The sequence below is a fragment of the Salmo salar genome, chromosome 02 (genome assembly GCF_965601325.2).
Source record: "Salmo salar chromosome 02, fSalSal1, whole genome shotgun sequence".
Classification (NCBI taxonomy): Eukaryota; Metazoa; Chordata; class Actinopteri; order Salmoniformes; family Salmonidae; genus Salmo; species Salmo salar.
In genome coordinates, this window is record NC_138292.1 from 49,334,751 (window position 1) to 49,357,622 (window position 22,872).

General features: G+C 42.5%; 1 protein-coding gene across 2 annotated transcripts; it reads right to left on the minus strand.

The window, feature by feature from the left end:
* Positions 1 to 5,318: 5,318 nt before the first annotated feature.
* gpn2 (GPN-loop GTPase 2) lies at positions 5,319 to 18,896 on the minus strand. 2 transcript variants are annotated; one of them, XM_014169866.2, is made up of 6 exons: positions 18,797 to 18,896; positions 16,708 to 17,165; positions 16,245 to 16,401; positions 15,941 to 16,101; positions 15,516 to 15,646; positions 5,319 to 6,023 (listed from the first exon to the last, which is right to left on the minus strand). In XM_014169866.2, the coding sequence occupies exons 2-6, from the start codon at positions 17,125 to 17,127 to the stop codon at positions 5,951 to 5,953; spliced, it is 942 nt and encodes a 313-aa protein (XP_014025341.1). In that variant the 5' UTR covers positions 17,128 to 17,165; positions 18,797 to 18,896; the 3' UTR covers positions 5,319 to 5,950. The 2 variants fall into 2 exon arrangements, with proteins under 2 accessions (XP_014025341.1, XP_014025349.1); XM_014169874.3 differs by lacking the exon at positions 18,797 to 18,896 and adding an exon at positions 17,443 to 17,787.
* Between the last annotated feature and the right edge of the window lie 3,976 nt (positions 18,897 to 22,872).

Sequence of the window (22,872 nt, forward strand, 5' to 3'; positions counted from 1 at the left end):
CGATGGTCATGTTAGATCAGTGGAGATCCAGGTAAAGAACCGGACATATATCCGGCCAGTCGCCCGACTAATTCCTCTCACTGAGATGACAGAGGACGGGGAGCAATGAGCCTTTTTGAGGTGTGTGGAATTTAACAGTAACCCTTTCACAGACAAGAGCACATCGACAACACACTCTTCATGAATGATGGTACTTTGCCCAGTACTCTAAACCTAAATCTGTCAATGTGCCCTTGAGCAAGGCACTTAACCCTAATTTGCTCCAGGGTTGGCATACTACTGTGGCTGATCCTGTAAAACAACACATTTCACTGCACCTATTCAGTGAATGTGACAATAAAACATCTTCTAGATTTGTATACCAGACGAGCTAAATCACTTCTATGCTCACTTGAGGTAAGTAACACTGAAATATGCATGAGAGCATCAGCTGTTCCGGACGACAGTGATCACACTCTCCGTAGCCGATGTGAGTAAGACCTATAAACAGGTCAACATTCACAAGGCCGCATGGCCAGATGGATTACCAGGATGTGTACTCCGAGCATGCGCTGACCAACTGGCAAGTGATTTCACTGACATTTTCAACCTGTCCCTGACTGCGTCTGTAATACCAACATGTTTCAAGCAGACCACCATAGTCCCTGTGCCCAAGAACACTAAGGTAACCTGCCTAAATGATTACTGACCTGTAGGCTCACGTCTGTAGCCATGAAATGTTTTGAAAGGCTGGTCATGGCTCACATCAACACCATTATCCCAGAAATCCTAGACCCACTCCAATTTGCATACCGCCCCAACAGATCCACAGATGATGAAATCTCTATTGCACTCCACACTGCCCTTTCACACCTGGACAAAAGGAACATGTATGTGATAACACTATTAATTGACTACAGCTCAGCGTTCAACACCATAGTGCCCTCAAAGCTCATCACTAAGCTAAGGACCTTGGGACTAAACACCTCCCTCTGCAACTGGATCCTGGACTTCCTGACGGGCCCTCCCCAGGTGGTAAGGGTAGGAAACAACACATCCGCCACGCTGATCCTCAACACGGGGGCCCCTCAGGGGTGCGTGCTCAGTCCCCTCCTGTAGATTTGACTGCTGTAGATTTGACTGCATGGCCTGGCACGACTCCAACACCATCATTAAGGTTGCTGATGACACAACAGTGGTAGGCCTGATCACCGACAACGACAATACAGCCTATAGGGAGGAGGTCAGAGACCTGACCGTGTGATGCAACGACAGCAACCTCTCCCTCAACGTGATCAAGACAAAAGAGATGATTGCGGACTACAGGAAAAGGAGAACACCCCCATTGTCATCGACGGGGCTGTAGTGGAGCAGGGTGAGAGCTTCAAGTTCCTTGGCGTCCACATCACCAACAAACTAACATGGTCCAAGCACACCAAGACAGTCGTGAAGAGGGCACGACCAAACCTATTCCCCCAGGAGACTGAAAAGATTTGGCATGGGTCCTCAGATCCTCAAAAGGTTCTACAGCTGCACCATCGAGAGCATCCTGACGGGTTGCATCACTGCCGGGTATGGCAACTGCTCGGCCTCCGACCACAAGGCACTACACAGGATAGTGCTTACGGCCCAGTACATCACTGGGACCAATCATCCTGCCATCCAGGACCTCTATACCAGGCGGTGTCAGAGGAAGGCCGTAAAAATTGTCAAAGACTCCAGCCAACCTAGTCATAGACTGTTCTCTCTGCTACCTCACAGCAAGTGGTACCGGAGCGCCAAGTCTAGGTCCAAGAGGCTTCTAAACAGCTTCTACCCCCAAGCCATAAGATTCCTAAACATCTAATCAAATGGCTAACCAGACTATTTACACTGCCCCCCTCCTTTACGCTGCTGCTACTCTCTGTTATCATCTATGTATAGTCACTTTAACAACTCTACCTACATGTACATATTACCTCGACTAACCGGTTCCCCCGCACATTGACTCTGTACCGGTACCCCCTCTATATAACCTCGCTATTGTTATTTTACTGCTGCTCTTTAATTATTTGTTACTTTTATTTCTCTTTTTGTTGTATTTTTCTTAAAACTGCATTGATGGTTAAGGGCTTGTATTCGACGCATGTGACAAATAACATTTGATTTGATTATAATGGCAGTCGGGATACGTACAGTCTGCCATTATTTTTCCAATGTTAGCACCATCTGTGTCTGTGCCTACATCCCCAATTGATATGAGAAGAGGCATCTATCTAGGAGGTCCATACTAAATATCAATCTTAAACGGCCATTTTTAATATCAGGGAACTATAGCAGAAAAACCTGGAAGGATTTTGACCTTTCACTAAGGACAAAAGGTCTCGGAGGAGAGATGGAAAGAATTGTCCCTGTCCTCTCAAAGCCACTATACTGTATATACATAAGGGAAGACGCAGGAGTTTTTGTCGCTTTGGAAGACATGCAGGGCCTTCCCATCCCAGAGAACAGACACAGGGCCAGTTGTGCAGAAACACAGATTTAATATTGCTTCCTCACCCCTCCTAACTTTGTTTTTTTTGGCCACCTGTAAAAGCTGGAGTATAATTTTTTAAGGGATCTAGGGAAGGGGATTTGGATACACTGGTGCCATCTCCTGGCCAGAAAGGAACTTAAAAACAAATACAGTAGCCTAGATGTCCTATTTATACTGTATTTATACTGAACAAAAATATAAATGCAACATTTAAAGTGTTGGTTTCATGAGATGAAATAAATGATCCCAGAATTTTTCCATACGCACAAAAAGCTTATTTCTCTCAAATGTTGTGCAGAAATTTGGTTACATCCCTGTTAACATTTCTCCCTTGCCAAGATAATCCACCACTTCACAGGTGTGGCCTATCAAGAAGCTGATTAAACAGCATGGTCATTACACGGGAGCACTTTGTGCTGAGGACAATTAAAGGCCACTCTAAAATGTGCAGTTGTCACAACACAATGCCACAGATGTCTCAAGTTTTGAAGGAGCGTGCAATTGGCATGCTGACTGCAGGAATATCCACCAGAGCTGTTGCCAGAGAATTTAATGTTCAGTTCTCTACCATAAGCCGCCTCCAACATCGTTTTAGAGAATTTGGCAGTACGTTAAACCGGCATCACAACCGCAGACCACGTGTAACCACGCCAACCCAGGTCCTCCACATCCAGCTTCTTCACCTACGGGGATCGTCTGAGACCAGCCACCCGGAGAGCTGATGCAACTGAGGAGTATTTATGTCTGTAATAAAGCCCCTTTGTGGGGGAAAAAAAACACATTCTGATTGCCTAAGCCTGGCTTCCCAGTGGGTGGGCCTGGCTCCCAAGTGTGTGGGCAGGCCCACCCATGGCTGCGCCCCTGCCCAGTCATGTGAAATCCATAGATTAGTGCCTAATGGATTTATTTGAATTGACTGATTTCCATATATGAATTGTAACTCATTAAAATCTTTGAAATTGTTTGTTCAGTATACATAATACTGTAAATATACATAATACAATATGTCACATTAGACCAGTTATGCTTGGCCCAGTCTTACACACCCTTAACCAAGAATGCAGCTAAGAAAAAGTGTTTTAGAATTTACAAAAATAAACTGAAGTCTAAACAAAAAAAACTATTAAGGAGCAACAATAATATAACAGTAGCGAGGCTATATACAGAGGGTACCGGTACAGAATCAATGTCAATGTGCGGGGGCATCGGTTAGTCAAGGTAATATGTACATATAGGTAAAGTGACTATGCAAGGACAATAAACAGAGTAGCAGCAGCATAAAAATAGGGGGTGGGTAGGGACAATGCACATAGTCCGGGTAACCATTTGATTAGCTTTTCAGGAGTCTTATGGCTTGTGGTTAGAAGCTCTTGGGCACAGGGACTATAGTGGTCTGCTTGAAACATGTTGGTATTACAGACTCAATCAGGGACAAGTTGAAAATGTCAGTCAAGACACTTGCCAGTTGATCAGTACACACCATGGTGATCTGTCTGGCCCTGGGGCCTTGTGAATGTTGACCTGTTTAAAGGTCTTACATCGGCTACAGAATGTGATCACAGTCATCCGGAACAGCTAATGCTCTCATGCATGCTTCAGTGTTGCTTGCCTCAAAGCGAGCACAGAAGTTATTTAGCTTGTCTGGCAGGCTTTTGTCACTGGGCAGCTCGCAGCTGTGCTTCCCTTTATAGTCCGTAATAGTTTGCAAGCCCTGACACATCCGATGAGCGTCAGAACCGGTGTAGTACGATTCAATCTTAGTCCTATATTGATGCTTTGCCTGTTTGATGGTTCGTCGGAGGGCATAGCGGGATTTCTTATAAGAGTCCGGGTTAGAGTCCCACTCATTGAAAGCGGCAGCTCTACCCTTTAGCTCAGTGCGGATGTTGCCTATAATCCAAGGCTTCTGGTTGGGGTATGTATGTACGGTCACTGTGGGGAAGACGTCATCGATGCACTTATTGATGATTCTTTAAGTAGGGTTAGTTTTGACTGCCAATATACTGCCAATGTTGTTTTTACATGGAATAACAGTTTACAAGAAAGCAATTATCCACAGATAAAACATATCCACATTCATCTATTTATTGGTTTCCCAACAAGCCTCTGGAGACTGCTGGTATGAACTTTTCTGAGCATATGAAAGTCAAGATTACTTCTACCCTTCTAGATGTACAGCAGCATTAGTTCCATTTAAGCTACATCTTTGAAAGGTTGGCAGACAACTGAGGACAGGACTTGAAGTGTGACCAATACTTTGGAGCTAGAACTCCATTCCATGTTTTGAAAACAGCTCTACTCTATGAGCTAGGTGAATTACTGACTCAGTTATGCCAATGCTTCTGAAGGTTATCATGTTTGTTCCATAAAATCTGGCCTACGCCTACAAAGATTAAACACCAAGGTCGTTATAAGTGTATATTTTAAACCTCTGTGTATCATTTTACATCCTTAAAGCGAGCATCCAAATCAGGTTTGGTTAAGAATCTTGCCTACTATTTTGCACACGTCTATTGTTTTAATCTGCCTGCGAGCTTCTTTCTGTTGGCTATCAGCTGCCACCTATGGAGAACAAAAGTTACCTGAATAAATTCTGGAGCGAAATGAAGGGAACAGTTGCATCAGGGGACCAGTACCTATGCTGCTGATCTGACTAAAGCGGCACTCTGAATTCTCCCTCTCTGCCTCTTCCTAATCTAAATGTGTCACAGGTCTGGGGTAGATAGGGAGATGATGATGCTCAGTTTGAGATAGTCCACCTCACCCTCTCCTGGTCTGCACCTAATACACTATAGGTCCACACAAACACAAGAGGGCACATCTGTACATGCATGTAAGACCAACTCTTCACAAACTTTATTCATGAAATGTAAAAAACACATTAAACAGTTGATTTTGCTGATCTGCAAAGGGATGCATACCCAATGTACACACCTTATAGACTGAAGGGCTGACCAAATTGCCACACACACCAGGGTATTTCTCATTACAATATGTAAATAATTATCTGTAGTCCAGAGCTCCTGGATTTGTCCATCTTTTTCACTGGCAGAATAAGAGATCAACATTTGCATCCAACTAAACAACACACAGTAGTCTGTACTAACACTAGCATTATAACCCAGCCACAAAGCCAAGGATATTTATCTTTTCAAACTCTTAACCCAGATTGATCCAATTCTTGGATTGTGGGGTAAGAAGCAGTTGATTTGGATTCTATTTGCAGACTGATGCTTCTAACCCTTTCTCCACCCTTCTCTCCTCTATATAACCAAAGGCAGACATATCAAGATAAAAAAAGTTATTTACGTATTCAGTCAAAGAGTGAAAGAAGAATAGCATTTGCTGCGTTTGACACTCCAATTCCACTGGACAAATGTTGTACTGTTGGTCCTTTGATGGTCCAGTGCAAGCAACATCGGGGTCAGCAGCATCCATTGATGGGTGTCTGTTGATTTACAGATCCATCACCACCTCCTCCACGGTCTTTTCACCATCTTCAACATACCTCTCTTGCACTCCTAGAGTTCTAGGGGTAAAATTTAAGAAAATCTAATCAAAATGCTACTCGTCACATGCACCATAAACAACAGGTGTAGACCAACAGTGAAATGCTTAGGAGTGTTGACCAGTCATCTATGTTAAGCAGCACTCTACAGGCAGATCTGCTTACTGCAGAACACACTATTCAAACTCAAATAATTGTCATCACTTGCTGAGACTGCTTTAAAAAAAAAGGTCGAAATGCAGCAGTTTTTATCTCAATATCAAATAATTTTTGGGTAACAACTAAGTACCTTACAGATTCTTTTTGACCATTTGAAATAAAAACAAACAAAAATAGCTTCTTAGCAAAGATCAATTTCTCAAGCAAGAATTTTGCTAGGACTGTCTGGGAGTGGTCTGAGTGGGGAGGGGAAAACGGAAAACTAGCTGTTATTGGCAGAGGGGTTTGGAACTCTTATTGGTCTATTTAAGTGATAATTCTCGGTCCCCTAAACAATTCTCAGTCCCCTAACCAATTTTGTTTTTTCACGTTATTTATAACTTATTTTGTACATAATGTTTCTACCACAGTCTCTTATGACTGAAAAGAGCTTCCAGATATCAGGACAGCGATTACTCACCCCGTACTAGAAGATTTTTTTTAACGAGTCAAACGCGAAGGATTTACTCCAGACATCCGACAAGGCCCTCATCCCTGTCATTTGCAGGAGAAAGAGAGAAATATCTGGGATGTAGGTCTGGGTGCTTTGGAAGGATCTGACGGCGAGTGGGTAATCTGTCCTATTAGCCAACGTACAATCATTGGATAATAAAATAGAAAAACTACGAGCACGTATATCCTACCAATGGGACATTAAAAACTTTAATATCTTATGTTTCACCGAGTCGTGGCTGAACGACGACATGAACATACAACTGGCGGGTTTTACGCGCAGCTGGCGCTCCTAGTAGCCGGGGACTTTAATCCAGGGAAATTTAAATCCGTTTTACCTAATTTCTATCAGCAGGTTAAATGTGCAACCAGAGGGAAAATAACTCTGGACCACCTTTACTCCACACAGAGAGACGCGTACAAAGCTCTCCCTCGCCCTCCATTTGGCAAATCTGACCATAATTCTATCCTCCTGCTTACAAGCAAAAACTAAAGCAGAAAGCACTAGTGATGCAGTCAATAAAAAAAGTGGTCAGATGAAGCAGATGCTAAGCTACAGGACTGTTTTGCTAGCACAGACTGAAATATGTTCCAGGATAGTTTCGATGGCATTGAGAAGTACACCACATCAGTCACTGGCTTCATCAATAAGTGCATCGATGACGTCATCCCCAACGTAACTATACGTACATACCCCAACCAGAAGCCATGGATTACAGACAACATCCACAATGAGCTAAAGGGTAGAGCTGCCGCTTTCAAGGAGCGGGTCTAACCCGGAAGCTTATAAGAAATACCGCTATGCCCTCCGACAAACGGTCAAACAGGCAAAGCATCAATACAGGACTAAGATTGAATCGTAATCGGCTCCAACGCTCGTCTTATGTGGCAGGGCTTGCAAACTATTACATACTTCAAAAGGGAAGCACAGCTGCGAGCTGCCCAGTCACACGACGATACCAGACAAGCTAAATTACTTCTATGCTTGCTTCGAGGCAAGTAACACAAACATGTATGAGAGATTCAGCTGTTCCAGACGACCGTGTGATCACGCTCTCCGTAGCTGATGTGAGTAAGACCTTTAACCAGCTCAACATTCACAAGGCCTCAGGGCAAGACAGATTACCAGAACGTGTACTCCGAGCATGCGCTGACCAACTGGCAAGTGTCTTCACTGACATTTTCAACCTGTCCCTGATTGAGTCTGTAATACCAACATGTTTCAAGCAGACCACCATAGTCCCTGTGCCCAAGAACACTAAGGTAACCTGCCTAAATGACTCGTAGCACTCACATCTGTAGCCATGAAGTGCTTTGAAAGGCTGGTCACGGCTCACCATTATCCCAGAAACCCTAGACCCACTCCAATTTGCATACCACCCCAACAGATCCACAGATGATGCAGTCTCTATTGCACTCCACACTGCCCTTTCCCACCTGGACAAAAGGAACACCTAGTGGCAAGAAAAAGTATGTGAACCCTTTGGAATTACCTGGATTTCCACATAAATTGGTCATCAAATTTAATCTGATCTTCATCTAAGTCACATCAATAGACAAACTCAGTGTGCTTAAACTAATAACACACAAATTATTGTATTTTTGTTGTCTATATTGAATACATAATTTAAACATTCACAGTGTAGGTTGGAAAAAGTATGTGAACCCCTAGGCGAAGGATTCTCCAAAAGCTAATTGGAGTCAGGAGGCAGCTAATCTGGAATCCAATCAATGAGACGAGATTGGAGATGTTGGTTAGAGCTGCCCTGCCCTATAAAAAAAACTCACAAAATTTGAGTTTGCTATTCACAAGAAGCATTGCGTGATGTGAAACATGCCTCGAACAAAAGAGAAGACTTAAGATTAAGAATTGTTGACTTGCATAAACCTGGAAAGGGTTAGAAAATTATCTCTAAAAGCCTTGATGTTCATCAGTCCAAGGTAAGACAAATTGTCTATAAATTGAGAAAGTTCAGCACTGTTGCTACTCTCCCTAGGAGTGGCCGCCCTGAAAAGATGACTGCAAGAGCACAGCGCAGAACACTCAATGAGGTTAAGAAGAATCCTAGAGTGTCAGCTAAAGACTTACAGAAACATGCTAAAATCTCTGTTGACGAGTCTACGATATGTGAAACGCTAAACAAGAATGGTGTTCAATATTCTGTGGACAGATGAAACTAAAGTTGAGTTGTTTGGAAGAAACACACAACACTATGTGTGTAGAAAAAAAGGCACAGCACACCAACATCAAAACCTCATCCCAACTGTAAAGTATGGTGGAGGGAGCATCATGGTTTGGGGCTGCTTTGCTGCCTGAGTGCCTGGACAGCTTGCTATCGTCGACAGAAAAATGAATTCCCAAGTTTATCAAGACATTTTGCAGGAGACTGTTAGGCTATCTGTCCGCCAATTGACGCTCAACAGAAGTGATGCAACAGGACAACAACCCAAAACACAGAAGTAAATCAACAACAAAATGGCTTCAACAGAAGAAAATACGACTTCTGGAGTGGCCCAGGCAGAGTCCTGACCTCAACCCGATTGAGATGCTCTGGCATGACCTCAAGAGAGCAGTTCACACCAGACATCCCAAGAATATTGCTGAACTGAAACAGTCTTGTAAAGAGGAATGGTCCAAAATTCCTCCTGACCATTGTGCAGGTCTGATCCGCAACTACAGAAGACGTTTGGTTGAGGTTATTGCTGCCAAAGGAGGGTCAACCAGTTATTAAATCCAAGTGTTCACATACTTTATCCACCTTGCACTGTGAATGTTTACACGGTGTGTTCAATAAAGACATGAAAACGTATAATTGTTTGTGTGTTATTAGTTTAAGCAGACTGTTTGTCTATTGTTGTGACCTAGATGAAGATCAGATCAAATTTGATGACCAATTTATGCAGAAATCCATGTATTTCCATAGGGTTCACATACTTTTTCTTGCCACTGTATGTGAGAATGCTATTCATTGACTACAGCTCAGCGTTCAACACCAAAGCTCATCACTAAGCTAAAGACCCTGGGACTAAACACCTCCCTCTGCAACTGGATCCCTGACAGGTCGCCCCCAGGTGGTAAGGGTAGGTAACAACACATCCGCCACGCTTATCCTCAACACAAGGGCCCCTCAGGGGTGCGTGCTCAGTCCCCTCCTGTACTCCCTGTCCACTCATGACTGCTTGGCCAGGCACGACTCCAACACCATCATTAAGTTTGCTGATGACACAACAGTAGGCCTAATCACCGACAACGATGAGACTGACCGCCTCCCTATAGGATGAGACCTGGCCGTGTGGTGCCAGGATAACAACCTCTCCCTCAATGTGATTAAGACAAAGATGATGATTGTGGACAACAGGAAAAGGAGGACAGAGCATGCCCCCATTCTCATCGAAGGAGCTGTAGTGGAGCAGGTTGAGAGCTTCAAGTTCCTTGGTGTCCACATCAACAAACTATCATGGTCCAAACACACCAAGACAATCGTACAGAGGGCACGATAAAGCCTATTCCCCCTCAGGAGACTGAAAATATTTGGCATGGGTCCTCAGATCCTCAAGTTATACAGCTGCACCATCGAGAGGCATCCTGACTGGTTGCATCACTGCCTGGTATGGCGGCAGGGAGCCTTGTGGTTAGAGCATTGGACTAGTAACCGAAAGGTTGCAAGATCAAATCCAGAGTCGACAAAGGTAAAAATCTGTCGTTCTGCCCCAGATCAAGGCAGTTAACCCACTGTTCCTAGGCCGTCATTGAAAATAAGAATTTGTTCTTAACCGACTTGCCTAGTTAAATAAAGGTAAAAAAATAATTGCTCGGCCTCCGACCGCAAGGCACTACAGAGGGTAGTGCGTACGGCCCAGTACATCACTGGGGCCAAGCTTCCTGCCATCCAGGACCTCTAATACCAGGCGGTGTCAGAGGAATGTTCTAAAAATTGTCAGACTCCAGCCACCCTAGTCATAGACTTGTCTCTGCTACCGCATGGCAAGCAGTACCGGAGCGCCAAGTCTAGGCCCAAAAGACTTCTTAACAACTTCTACCCCCAAGCCATAAGATCCCTGAACAGCTAATCAAATGCCTACCCAGACTATTCGCATTGCCCCGCCCCCCCCCCCTTTACACTGTTCCTACTCTGTTTGTTATCCTTGCATAGTCACTTTAATAACTCCACCTACATGTATATATTAACTCAACTAACCGGTGCCCGAGCACATTGACTCTGGACCGGTACTCCCTGTATATAGCCTCGCTATTGTTATTTTACTGCTGCTCTCTATTCGTTACTTTTATTTATCTATTTTTTTTACTTATCACTTATTTTTCTTAACTGCATTGTTGGTTAAGGGCTTGTAAGTAAGCATTTCACCGTAAGGTCTACACCTGTTGTATTCGGCGCATGTGACAAATACAATTTGATTTGGAGAGTATATTGTTAGGCCCGAGACGAAGTCGGCAAACCGTGCTAATATATCCTCCAAACACCACCTTCAAGGGCATTATCACTTTTATACAACGGGTTACCAACATATTCAAATAATGATTGATATATTTTCATTATTTTGGGGGGGGGATTCATTTATTCATACCATTTCATCCTTCCACTAGATATAGTCCTAACACAAATCTAGGGTTTGCTCCCCAAGTCGTTAAGTCTTTGTTCGGTATCTATGGACGCGACCCAGTCGTTCTAATGCCATACTGGCTAGCAATGTTCTTATCCCTTGCTAGTTAGCCAACTACAGCAAACTAACTGTCACGTCAAACAGTGCAGCCATAATAACAGCCATGTAGCTGCATTTGCTTAAGCAGTTTTGTGACATTTATTTGGATACATTCATGAGAATGATCTAATGATGCGCGATTTCGCCTGGCATAGAAAATTTGCTCCCGTCAGGACACTGATGTTCAAGAGGAGCTAGCCTAATGCGTCGTCCGGGTTAGGGTTTGGCCGGGGTAGGCCGTCATTGTAAATAAGAATTTGTTCTTAACTGACTTGCCTAGTTAAATAAAGGTTAAACAAAAAAAACAATCACTTCAAACTGAAGGTGAATAGACCGCAAACTAGCTGCATTTCATTTCACCTATTTTCTATTGACATTTCTTTGAATACGTCCATATAAATGATGGATGAGAAAAGCTGCCTGCCTGTCTCATCCTGAGCCCTAAACGTTCATTACTACAGGACAGCTGGAGATCATTTCAATATTGAAACAATGTTGCAAATGCCAGACAGACAGCAAATCTCCATTATTGAAAACCAATTGCTAGTCTAAAAGTAATGGGAGATATTGTCTAGATGCTTTCTACATTGGAGATCAAGTTTATAACTTGTCTGGCTGTGCTGATGAGACACTGGATTGCGCAGTGAGAAGGAACAGAGTAAATAGGCATTTCAACAGCATAGCTTTAGCCAGTGGTAACTTGTGGAATAGACACCGACTGGAATGCAGTTTTAACCAATCAGTGTCCAGGATTAGAACCACCCGTTGTATAATAACTAATTAACCACCTGGTGATGTCACCAGGCAGGCCAACACTCCAACTCATCAAAACAAGCGGTCTTCTTTTGGTCTTTTCAAAAAAAAGCTCTTACATCCAACCTCAGTGTGGAAATATGTGGAGTATCTTGCACCTTTAAATGGACCAGAACTATTTTATTGAAATACAGTTGTCATGATGCTAGCCCTTTCAGTGAATTGGCTAGCAGAGATGTGAATAACCCCCCTCCTGTTAGGAGGGGAGGGGGAGTTTTACAACTTAACCCCCACGGAATTAAATTCCGTATAGAGACTCTCCCTGGCCATGCAGTATGGAGAGAGTTTTACAGTAGAACAAAGGAACTTCTACAACATCACAGAATTTGAGAACTGAACAATATCCATATTTTGGTGAATGTGTAAACGGTCAGTGAAGCCAGCTACAACCCGGTCCGTTTCATGTTTGTGACCTCATGAAGGGCAAGATAGCCACATTACCTTAACTCTGTTTATACAGGTGGCTCAGTTGAGGTTTGCATCTAATTATTCTATAAAATGAATGAGTAAAGATTAAACTATTTGCGAAATGATGTAATATGATGTTAACTTTTAAAATGAGAAAATCATCTTCCCTTTAAAGTTAACTAAGTCAGGAGCCACGCCCAAGTGAATAAGCATTGGTGGAAATTATGAACCAACCCCTTTTCTACATTTCTATAAAAGCCCCCATTACCCAAAGTAACCTGAGCTCCAAATAACAGGAGGATTTGTCCTCATGTTTAAAAAGGGCTCATTCTAATTTCAACCCTACAGGCCAGGAAACGTGAGAGCTTGCCCCACACATGAAATGGTTTGAACTCTGAATTATTGATCACCTAAAGAAGAAGAGCATACTAAACTATCAGACTGCAGCTGAAAAAATGCGCAAATCTAGTACGAGAACACTGACCGACGTGGACGAATCTCCAGAGTGAGATGAACCTCTCAGACCACACAACGACACAGAAGATTCCACAAAGGACAGAACAAACCAGAGCCTCACATAACCAGCTTCATGTAAATACAATGCATTGCTTTTCCGAATGAGCGATCGTTAGTGGCATATGTATTTATGTGAGAATAGCTTCCCAGGTCTGATAAAGACCAATGTTCTTAACCTTCCTTCCCAAAACCCCTTCTCTTCTCTGAATCTATCGTGTTATAACCAAACTGTTTTTGCTTAGCCCAATAGGGGACTTTCCTATCCTTGTTAGTAACCAATGTCTACTGTTAGTTTATGCATTTCTGTGATTATTTAGTTAGTTAATAAATAAATGATTAAGCCAACTGGTGTATGGATGATTCATGGATTAGGCTGGGTTCGTGCAGATAACCAACAATTCACGATGATTGGAATGAGACTCACGTGAGGTAAAGAATAATTAATTAAAGACTAATTGATCAGATATTAAAATATCTGAAGAGTTAGTCGGAAAATTATAACTTTGTAATCTGAAGATTTTCCGTGGTGCACCGACTTCCTAGTTAATAAAATTTACAAGATTAGTTTAATCAGGTAATAATAATTACTGAGAATTGATTTAATAAAATAAGTCTTCACCTTTAATGATGCCAAAGACACGACACAGTACCAGTCAAAAGTTTGGACACACCTACAAGGGTTTTTCTTTATTTTAACTATTTTCTACATTGTAGAATAATAGTGAAGACATCAAAACTATGAAATAACACATATGGAATCATGTAGTAACCAAAAAAGTGTTAAATCAAAATATTTAACGTAGCCACCCTTTGCACAGTCTTAGCATTCTCTCAACCAGCTTCTCGGGAAATGCTTTTCCAACAGTGTTGAAGGAGTTCCCACATATAAGGAGCACTTGTTGGCTGCTTTTCCTTCACTCTGCGGTCCAACTCATCCCAAACCATCTCAATTGGGTTGAGGTCAGGTGATTGTGGAGGCCAGGTCATCTGGTGTAACACTCCATCACTCTCCTTCTTGATCAAATAGTCCTTACACAGCCTGGAGGTGTGTTTTGGGTCATTGTCCTGTTGAAAAACATATGATAGTCCCACTAAGCGCAAACCAGATGGGATGGCATATCGCTGCAGAATGCTATGCTAGCCATGCTGGTTAAGTGCGCCTTGAATTGTAAATAAATCACTGACAGTGTCACCAGCAAAGCACCCCCACACCTCCTCTTCCATGCTTCACGTGGGAACCATCTGTTCACCTACTCTGCGTCTCACAAAGACACGGCAGTTGGAACCAAAATCTCAAATTTGGACTCATCAGACCAAAGGACAGATTTCCACCGGTCCAATGTCCATTGCTTGTGTTTCTTGGCCCAAACAAGTTTCTTCTTATTGGTGTCTTTGCAGCAATTCGACCATGAAGGCCTGATTTACGCAGTCTCCTCTGAACTGTTGATTTTGAGATGTGTCGGTTACTTGAACTCGGAAGCATTTATTTGGGCTGCAGTCTGAGGTGCAGTTAACTCTAATGAACGTATCATCTGTAGCAGAGGTAACTCTGGGTCATCCTTTCCTGTGGCAGTCCTCATGAGTGCCTGTTTCATCATAGCGCTTGATGGTTTTTAATACTGCACTTGAAGAAACTTTCGAAGTTCATGAATTTTCCGGATTGACTGACCTTCATGTGTTAAAGTAATGGTAGACTGTCGTTTCTCTTTGCTTACTTGAGCAGTTCTTACCATAATATGGACTTGGTCTTTTACCAAATAGGGCTATCTTCTGTATACCACCCCTACCTTGTCACAACACAACTGATTGGCTCAGACACATTGAGGAAAGACATTCCAAAAATGTACTTTTAACAAGGCACACCTGTTAATTGAAATGCATTACAGGGGACTACCTCATGAAGCTGGTTGGACCGCAGAGTGAAGGAAAATCAGCCAAAAAGTGCTCAGCATATGTGGGAACTCCATCAAGACTGTTGGGAAAGTATTCCAGGTGAAGCTAGTTGAGAGCATGCCAAGAGTGTGCAAAGCTGTCATCAAGGCAAATGGTGGCTACTTTGAAGAATCTCAAATATAAAACATATTGATTTGTTTAACACTTTTTTGGTTACTACATGATTCCATATGGTGTTATTTCATAGTTTTGATGTCGTCACTATTATTCTACAATGCAGAAAATAGTAAAAAATTAAGAAAAACCCTTGAATGAGTAGGTGTCCAAACTTTTGACTGGTACTGTATATATATTTATAAATAATACACAGGAAAATCTAGTTTTGGACTGAGCCTGGCCTTTAACACTTTTTACATTTAAAATTGCTTTGTTTCATAGGTTGAGCATGTGGAATAGACTGGTTTAATAACAAACACATAAATCAATATAGCAGCTGTGAGTAAAGGATACGAGGTGAACTGGAAGTCTGCTCCCACAGCGGCTGACATCATTGCTTGCAGGTTCCTCTCCTCCAGGTTGCCGAAGCAGTAGCCGTTGGCCTTGTCCACAGTCCGCAGGACCTGCGTCATGCTCTCCCTGTCCTGGAGATAGAGCAGAGTGCAGGATGTCAGTGGTTAAGTGGCAAACATTTTAACGGCAAGCTTCATCCTTTAGGTTGAGACTACAGTGTTTTAACCTTAACCCACCTAAAATGGACCAGTATTTATTATGAGTTTAGACAAAGTATTGTGGTTGTGTTCACTGGTATGCACGAAGCAGAAGAAAAATATCTGAAACAGGGAGGTACTGAACTTCATGTCTTATAATAAATATGACCCAGAAACAGCAGATGCCCAAGAACCAGTGAACTTCTAAAAGTAGCAGCAAAGTCTCACCTGCACATTGAGAGGCACAAAAGAGACAAGGCCATAGTCTTGTATGACCCCTGCAAGTTTCTCATTTAGTTTGAGGAACTTCCTAAAGAAAGGGTCAGCAGCCAAGTGATCCAGCAGATATGTCAAGTCCATAACATCTGTGTAGAAGTCTAGGTTGAAGGCTATCCCAGAGACAGAGAAAGTGAAAAAATGAAACAAGTCCCGCAGCTAAAGACAAACTGTCAAATCAAACACTTGAGGGAAACTGAGGGAATATAGCCATACAAAGCCCATATTCATCGTCACCCAGGATGTTTAATCTCACCCAGTTTGCCGTACTGCTCGATGAGGTCCATCTTGGAGAGGACGTTGACGTGGGGTAGCTCCACATGCAGCATGGTGGACAGGGAGGTGCACAGCACTGAGATGAACTTAGCTGGGTCAGCGCAGTAATGAGAGTCCACAAGGTGCACTGCAGTCAGCTGAGAGTGTTTAAAGAGGGAGTGTTAGTGAGACAGTGCAGGGATTCAACTAACTGGCCCAGGTTATCCCGGTGGGGCGAGTTTGCACAGGGTGAAAGGTGATTGCATTTGTTTTGTCAAAGCCCCAAATTCTCCATCAATGTGGCGAACAATACATTTCTTAAGTTAGCCTAAATGATACTGAATGTGTCATGCATGGATTGACATACCACACTGAGTGTTTATTTTGGGGAATCGTTCATACTAGGAATCACAACATTCCAGCACCAATGGGCACAAACATCTTAGAATCCTGAAGCATCTCACCCTGAAGTTCCACTTGGCCAGCTGAGCAAAGATGTTTTTCACTGAGTTCTGGTGGGTGTACAGCTCCACCTGACCAGGACAGTCAAACAGGAAGTAACAGTCGCTATGTTCCTCTAACTTGGTTTCCAGCCAATCCAGATTGGCCTCCAGGTACTCCATGCAGTACAGGAGTCCACCATTGGGCCCCAGCTTCAAACCCTCCATCACATCATCTAGGGTGACCAGCTCTGAAATATCCACGGCACAGGGGTATGGGAGCCCTTCATTTGCAGGGTCCATGTTCACCACAACTACCTTCCGTCCCAAGTGACTCAAGAACTCCTGCATCCCCCGGCAGTATGTGGTTTTACCTGAGCCAGGAGGTCCTATGACCACCTGGCCAAAGCGTAAGGATGGAGGCTGCGAGGGCTGGGTGGCCATGATTACTTCTCCAAAGCTCTGACTTGTTAGATTCCCATCTGAGGAGAAAACAAATGGTACATACCCATCACTGACCCCTGTCCTGAGCCACTAACCACCACATATGGTCCTTGCCTCAGGTTAGCCCATTCATAGAAGCTAACTATATTTAGCGCCTATTAACTTCTGGCCAGGGGAGTTTCGTTAGGTGCCCTGACGCTCGTTCTGAACGTTAACATGCATCATTTACGGTACGGTTTTGGAAACGTAAGGTACGTACGTTATATATCAGCAATAAATAATAATAAAAAAATGAAAGGTTAAATTTGTACGCACCTTTATAGGGTTACGCTTCGAACACACTGACAGCATCATTGCATTTTGGTACACCAGAATTACACTCATTTCCAATGAAACACTGCGTTTGCGTTGCAGAGGCAGTGCGTTCGGTGTGGTGCATACGTTGGATTTATCGAACGTATGCGTGGACGGCTTGACAGAAATGGTAGAAGGTGAATGTTGAACTTTTGTTACATACATATGCAGATGATGCAGCATACTATTTTGCGCAATGACGCTGTCGGTGTGTTAAATAGTATACTATTGGGCTAGCTGAGGAACGCTCAACTCCGTTCTCTTATCGAGGCGGAGTTGAGTTTTGATAAATATTACTAGCAAACATTCACCTCGACTTAAGAGAACGGAGTTGAGCGTTCATCAGCTATTATGGGTCTAGCGCAGGGTTTCCCAAACTCGGTCCTCGGGACCCCAAGGAGTACCACAACACAACTGATTCAAATAATAAACTAATCATCAGGCGTTGTATCAGCTGTGTAGTGTTAAGGCAAAAAACAAAACCTGCAATCCCAAGGTGGCCTGAATTTAGGAAACTAGCCAGGTTAGCGCAGAAACGTGTAAAACATGGTTTACTGACTAACATCTTTCAATTAACATGCACATTTTATAGTTTGCTAGTTAGTACCAGTTGTGGAAAAGGAACACAATTGTCATACTTTAATAAAAGATACTTTAATAGAAAATGACTAAAGGAACATACTACCTGAGTAAAAAACGAAGTATTTGGTTAAATATACTTATCAAAAGTAAATGTAATTGCTAAAATATACTTAAGTATCAAAAGTAATAATTTCAAGTTCCCTTTAATAAACCAATCAGATAGCACATTGTTTTAATTTACGGATAGCCAGGGACACACTCCGACGTCATTTCCAAACGAAGCATGTATTTAGTGAGTCCGCAAGATCAGAGGCAGTAGAGATAACCAGGTATGCGCTCTTGAATTTGACAATTTCTCTGTCCTACTAAGCATTCAAAATGTAAGGAATGGGTGTCAGGGAAAATGTATCGAGTAAAAAAGTTTTTTTTTTTTTGTAATGTAAGGACGTAAAATGTGTCAAATCTAAAAAGTACAGATACCAGCCAAAACGATTTAAGTAGTACTTTAAAGTAATTTAACTTAAGTACTTTACGCCACTGGTTAGAAGAGCATTCGATGCACAATGTCATGCGAAGTGATGATGCGCTAGTTTGTCATATTGCAGCAAGCTTGCTAATTAGCAGCGTAGCAAATGTATCACAAGTAGCTAGCAAAATGCTCCCCAAAATACATGTTATAAGAACAAATAAGTGTTGTTAATATTACATTACGATACGAGTGAAATGTACTAACCAGCGCCAGTTGCCGCCGTTAAATTTGGTTATTGGAGAAGCTTCCCAAAACAACACTGCTGTGAAACAGGTAAGAATAACTTACTACTTCCGGGTCACGGTTTTTGGAATCCTTCAGAATAAAAGTTCTGTCCTGTATACTTAGTAAAGGAATAATTAGGTCCAAAATGAGCACAATTATTGATATCTTTCACTTCTTATCCTACAAAGAACTACGTATATTATGTCATAAAATGTTAAAGCCTAAATGGTCAACAATGTTTTTCGTGTGTGTACACATTAATTTCAACTTTAAAAAGTAGCTTAACTTAAGTAACTCTGAACTTACAATGGCTAGTACCAAGTCACTATATTTTTTTCTTGTGCTCTATGCTTTTTGCCTCATGACTCCTGCGTGCTTTGTTAACTTGCTTGTTTACCCAACTGTGGGACAGACTGTTTGTTCCCACACTCGAGACTCTGACTCTCTATTCTAACCACCTCTTGCCGGCTTTTTATTCATATTACCTGATAAAATGTTGCTGTACAATATGATCTTGTTGCCATCTAATGCACATTCAAATGTCATAAATCTCTCCCTGTCCTCTGCAGTGCCCTGATTGTATTACTGCTGATGATATCTGGAAATGTGCATGTACACCCTGGCCCATCTACTGTTGCTAGCCCCAATTATAACTTGTGCTCTGATATCTGCTTCACTGATTTCTGCTCTCGTAAAAGCCTGGGTTTTCTGCACATTAACACTAGAAGCTTAAAATGGATCAATTGAAAGTGTGGGTTCACAGCTCCAATCCAGATGTGTTGGTCATTACTGAGACGTGGTTAAGAAATAGTTTTTTGAACCTTTCTGGTTATAACCTTTTTCAGTAAGACAGATCTCCCAAAGCTGGTGGAGTGGCAATCTTTACCAAGGAACACCTTCAGTGCTTGGTTGTCTCGACCAAGTCTGTCCCCAAACAGTTTGATTTGCTGGTTTTAAGCATTAAACTTTCAAATAGCTCTTTGTTGACTGTTGCTGGGTGTTATCGTCCACTAACAGCACCGGCCTGTACCCTAAATTCCCTAAGCCCTCTCCTGGCCTCTTACACTAAGTCTGAATTTGTCCTGTTAGGTGACCTAAACTGAGACATGCTTTAACCACCTGACCAAGTCCTAAAGCAATGGGACTCCCTAAATCTTTCTCAGATTATCACCAATCCCACAAGGTATGACTCCAAACACCCAGAAAAGGCTACTCTCCTTGATGTTATCCTCACAAATAATCCTTATGGGTATCAGTCTGGTGTTTTCTGTAATGACCTTAGTGATCACTATTTTACAGCCTGTGTTCGTAATGGCTGCTCAGTGAAACGACCTGTCCTGATTTGTCATAGACTTTTGCTAAAAATCTTGAATGAGCAAGCCTTCCTTTGTGACCTGGCCTCTGTAAAATGGTATAGAATCAGCTTGATCCCTTCTGTCGAAGACACTTGGACCTTCTTTTTTATATTTTCAGTGGTATTGTTAACAAACATGCCCCATAAAGACAATGAGAATTAAAAACAGGTTCAGCCCCTGGTTTGACCGTGATCTTGCAAAGTTACGCCACCTCAACAATTCCATTTGGCGAAATGCTCGGCACACGCATTCTTAAGCTGACTGGCTTTCGTTCAGGCAAATTCAAAATAAGTGCACTCAAGCTATCCGGAAGGCTAAAGTTAGTTACTTTAAGAAGCAGTTTTCTCTTTGTGGGTCTAACCCTAAGAAGTTCTGGAAAACGGTTAAAGACCTGGAGAATAAACCCTCCTCCTCACAGCTGCCCATGGTTGTTACTGACAAGGACCACATGGCTGAGCTCTTTAAACACCACTTCATTAAGTCAGGATTCCTATTTCACACAGCCATGCCTCCTTGCCCGTCCAACATTTCCTCATCTCCTACCCCTTCTCATGTGACTAGCCCCGATGCTCCTCCCTCTTTTTTTCCCCTGCCCCACTACAAAGGTTCTCCCTGCAGGCGTTCACTGAGTCCGATATGCTAAAGGAGCTCCTTAAACTTGACCCCCAAAAAACATCTGGGTCAGATGTTAGATGTTACTGCATAGTCGGAACTAGAAGCACAAGCATTTCGCTACACTTGCATTAACATCTGCTAACCATGTGTATGTGACCAATAATATTTGATTTGATAAGGAGCATTGGTGGCAAATCTGATGGCCGAATGGTAAAGAGCATCTAGCCGCTCGAGCACCCTTACCTGCCGATAACAAATTCACAACTACCTTATACACACAAATGTAAAGGGAAGAATAGAATATGTACATATAAATATATGGATGAGCGATGGCGTGCGGCATAGGCAAGATGCAGTAGATGGACCTTTTTTTGCGTGATCCCACGAGTGCTAGCTGGCTGTACTACAGACACCTGTCGTCGTCGTAGGAAAGACTCATTGTTATCTTTTTGTAAAACAACTGGTTGCAGTAAAGAGCCAATCTGGATACTAAGGAGATCCTGAGGGAAATCGACGAGAACCAACAGCTTTACGCTATGGAGGAACAACATACTCCTTCATGGAAAGATCCGACCACCTCACAAAATAACTTTAACCTGACAAAAAAAAGAAAAAAACAGATTAATCTACAGACACAGGTGATTTACTTACCATTGAGGTAGAGGCTAGTGCTCTGGCTGGAATCCATGCAACACTGGAAAAGTTGTGTGAGGAGGTAGCATGGCTGAGGGGGAGTTTGGAGTTCAGCCAGAGTGAAATTCTCACGCTCCTAAGAGAAAACAAAACAAGACACTCACAACCAAAGTAAAAATCCACGATTCCAACATGGATTGTCTACTCAGGGAAAACAGGGTGATGGAGTCGCTACTAGACATACAAAGTCGTAGTATGCGTGATTTTTTTTAAAACATTTTTTTTTTATGGGATTCCTGAGGATGCATCCAATAATCCAGAGGGCGCGATCAGAGAATTCATGCAATCCGCCTTGAAACTTCCTATAGAGACTGTAAACAAGGTGGCTTTCCACCGAGTACACAGACTTGGAGCGACAAGACCAAGGGTCCCCGACCGATCATCGCAAAATTTGAACACTACTGTTAGGTTCTTATTTTTCAGAGTAAATAACCCACGGACACTAGAGAAGCTTTAACCAAGTTTAATTCTGCCCAAAGGTTCTGTACAGCTGTAATCAGACAACCCAACATTTGTCCCATCCAGATATTTATATCCCACTTAAGACACTCCCTCTCTCCAATCCATACAGTTTATGCCCCAACAGGAAGAAGGTAACCAGATACTACCCTGATTACTCCTTTAAGGGGAACTGACCTCACCCCTCATTTTCTGACCTCAACCCCTCCTTCACCTAATCCACAGATATCCATCTGTCTTCCTTATATCAACACGTCGCTCTCCTCTCCTCCATCAAACACATTCCAAAGCCTTCTGGATTTCTACAGAGAACCCTTAACTTTCTCCTTTGATTCTATGCTTCTTCTCTATCATTTATTTAATATCTCAATGTTCAAAATGTCAAACCCAACACTACCAACAAAAGGAGCTGATCAAAAGCAGAGAAAGGGAGCTTAAAGGGACCACATTTGGTCTCAATGACCAATTTCCAAGGGAGATAAACGAACGTCGTAAGAGACTGTATCCGGTACAAAGACAACGAAGGATGGTAGGCATGCCTTCATCATTGTGGACAAACTCTTTATAGGTGGACAGCTATTCTGAGACCGCTCCATAACACCGTGACTGTACTAAATTCTACAGGGACTTCAGGTTATGGGGGGAAAAAAAGAAGTTATGGGAACTGGAAAATGATCTGGGCATTATGAAGTGGATATGAACACATGAACTCAATTACATGCTTGCTTACACATACGGACTTATACATACACACACACACACCTGATCTCACTCTCCTCTCTCACTCTTTCTTTCTCTCTTTTCTCTTCTCTCCCTCTCTCTCTATTGTCGAACTGTTTTATCATTTAATGTGTTTATTGTTTGTCTATCTTTTTTTATGTATTTGTCTACAAGTTTATATATGTTTACAACAAGCAAGGGGAAGATATCAGA

Excerpts from the sequence above, each read along its gene's own strand:
- gpn2 (XM_014169866.2), bottom strand. The coding sequence starts at position 17,127 with ATGGCCACCCAGCCCTCGCAGCCTCCATCCTTACGCTTTGGCCAGGTG. Across the intron at positions 16,402-16,707 it reads TGGCCAAGTGGAACTTCAGG|CTGACTGCAGTGCACCTTGT; the intron begins GTGAGATGCTTC and ends AAACACTCTCAG. Across the intron at positions 6,024-15,515 it reads GCAGACTTCCAGTTCACCTC|AACTCTAGGAGTGCAAGAGA; the intron begins GTATCCTTTACT and ends TTTTACCCCTAG.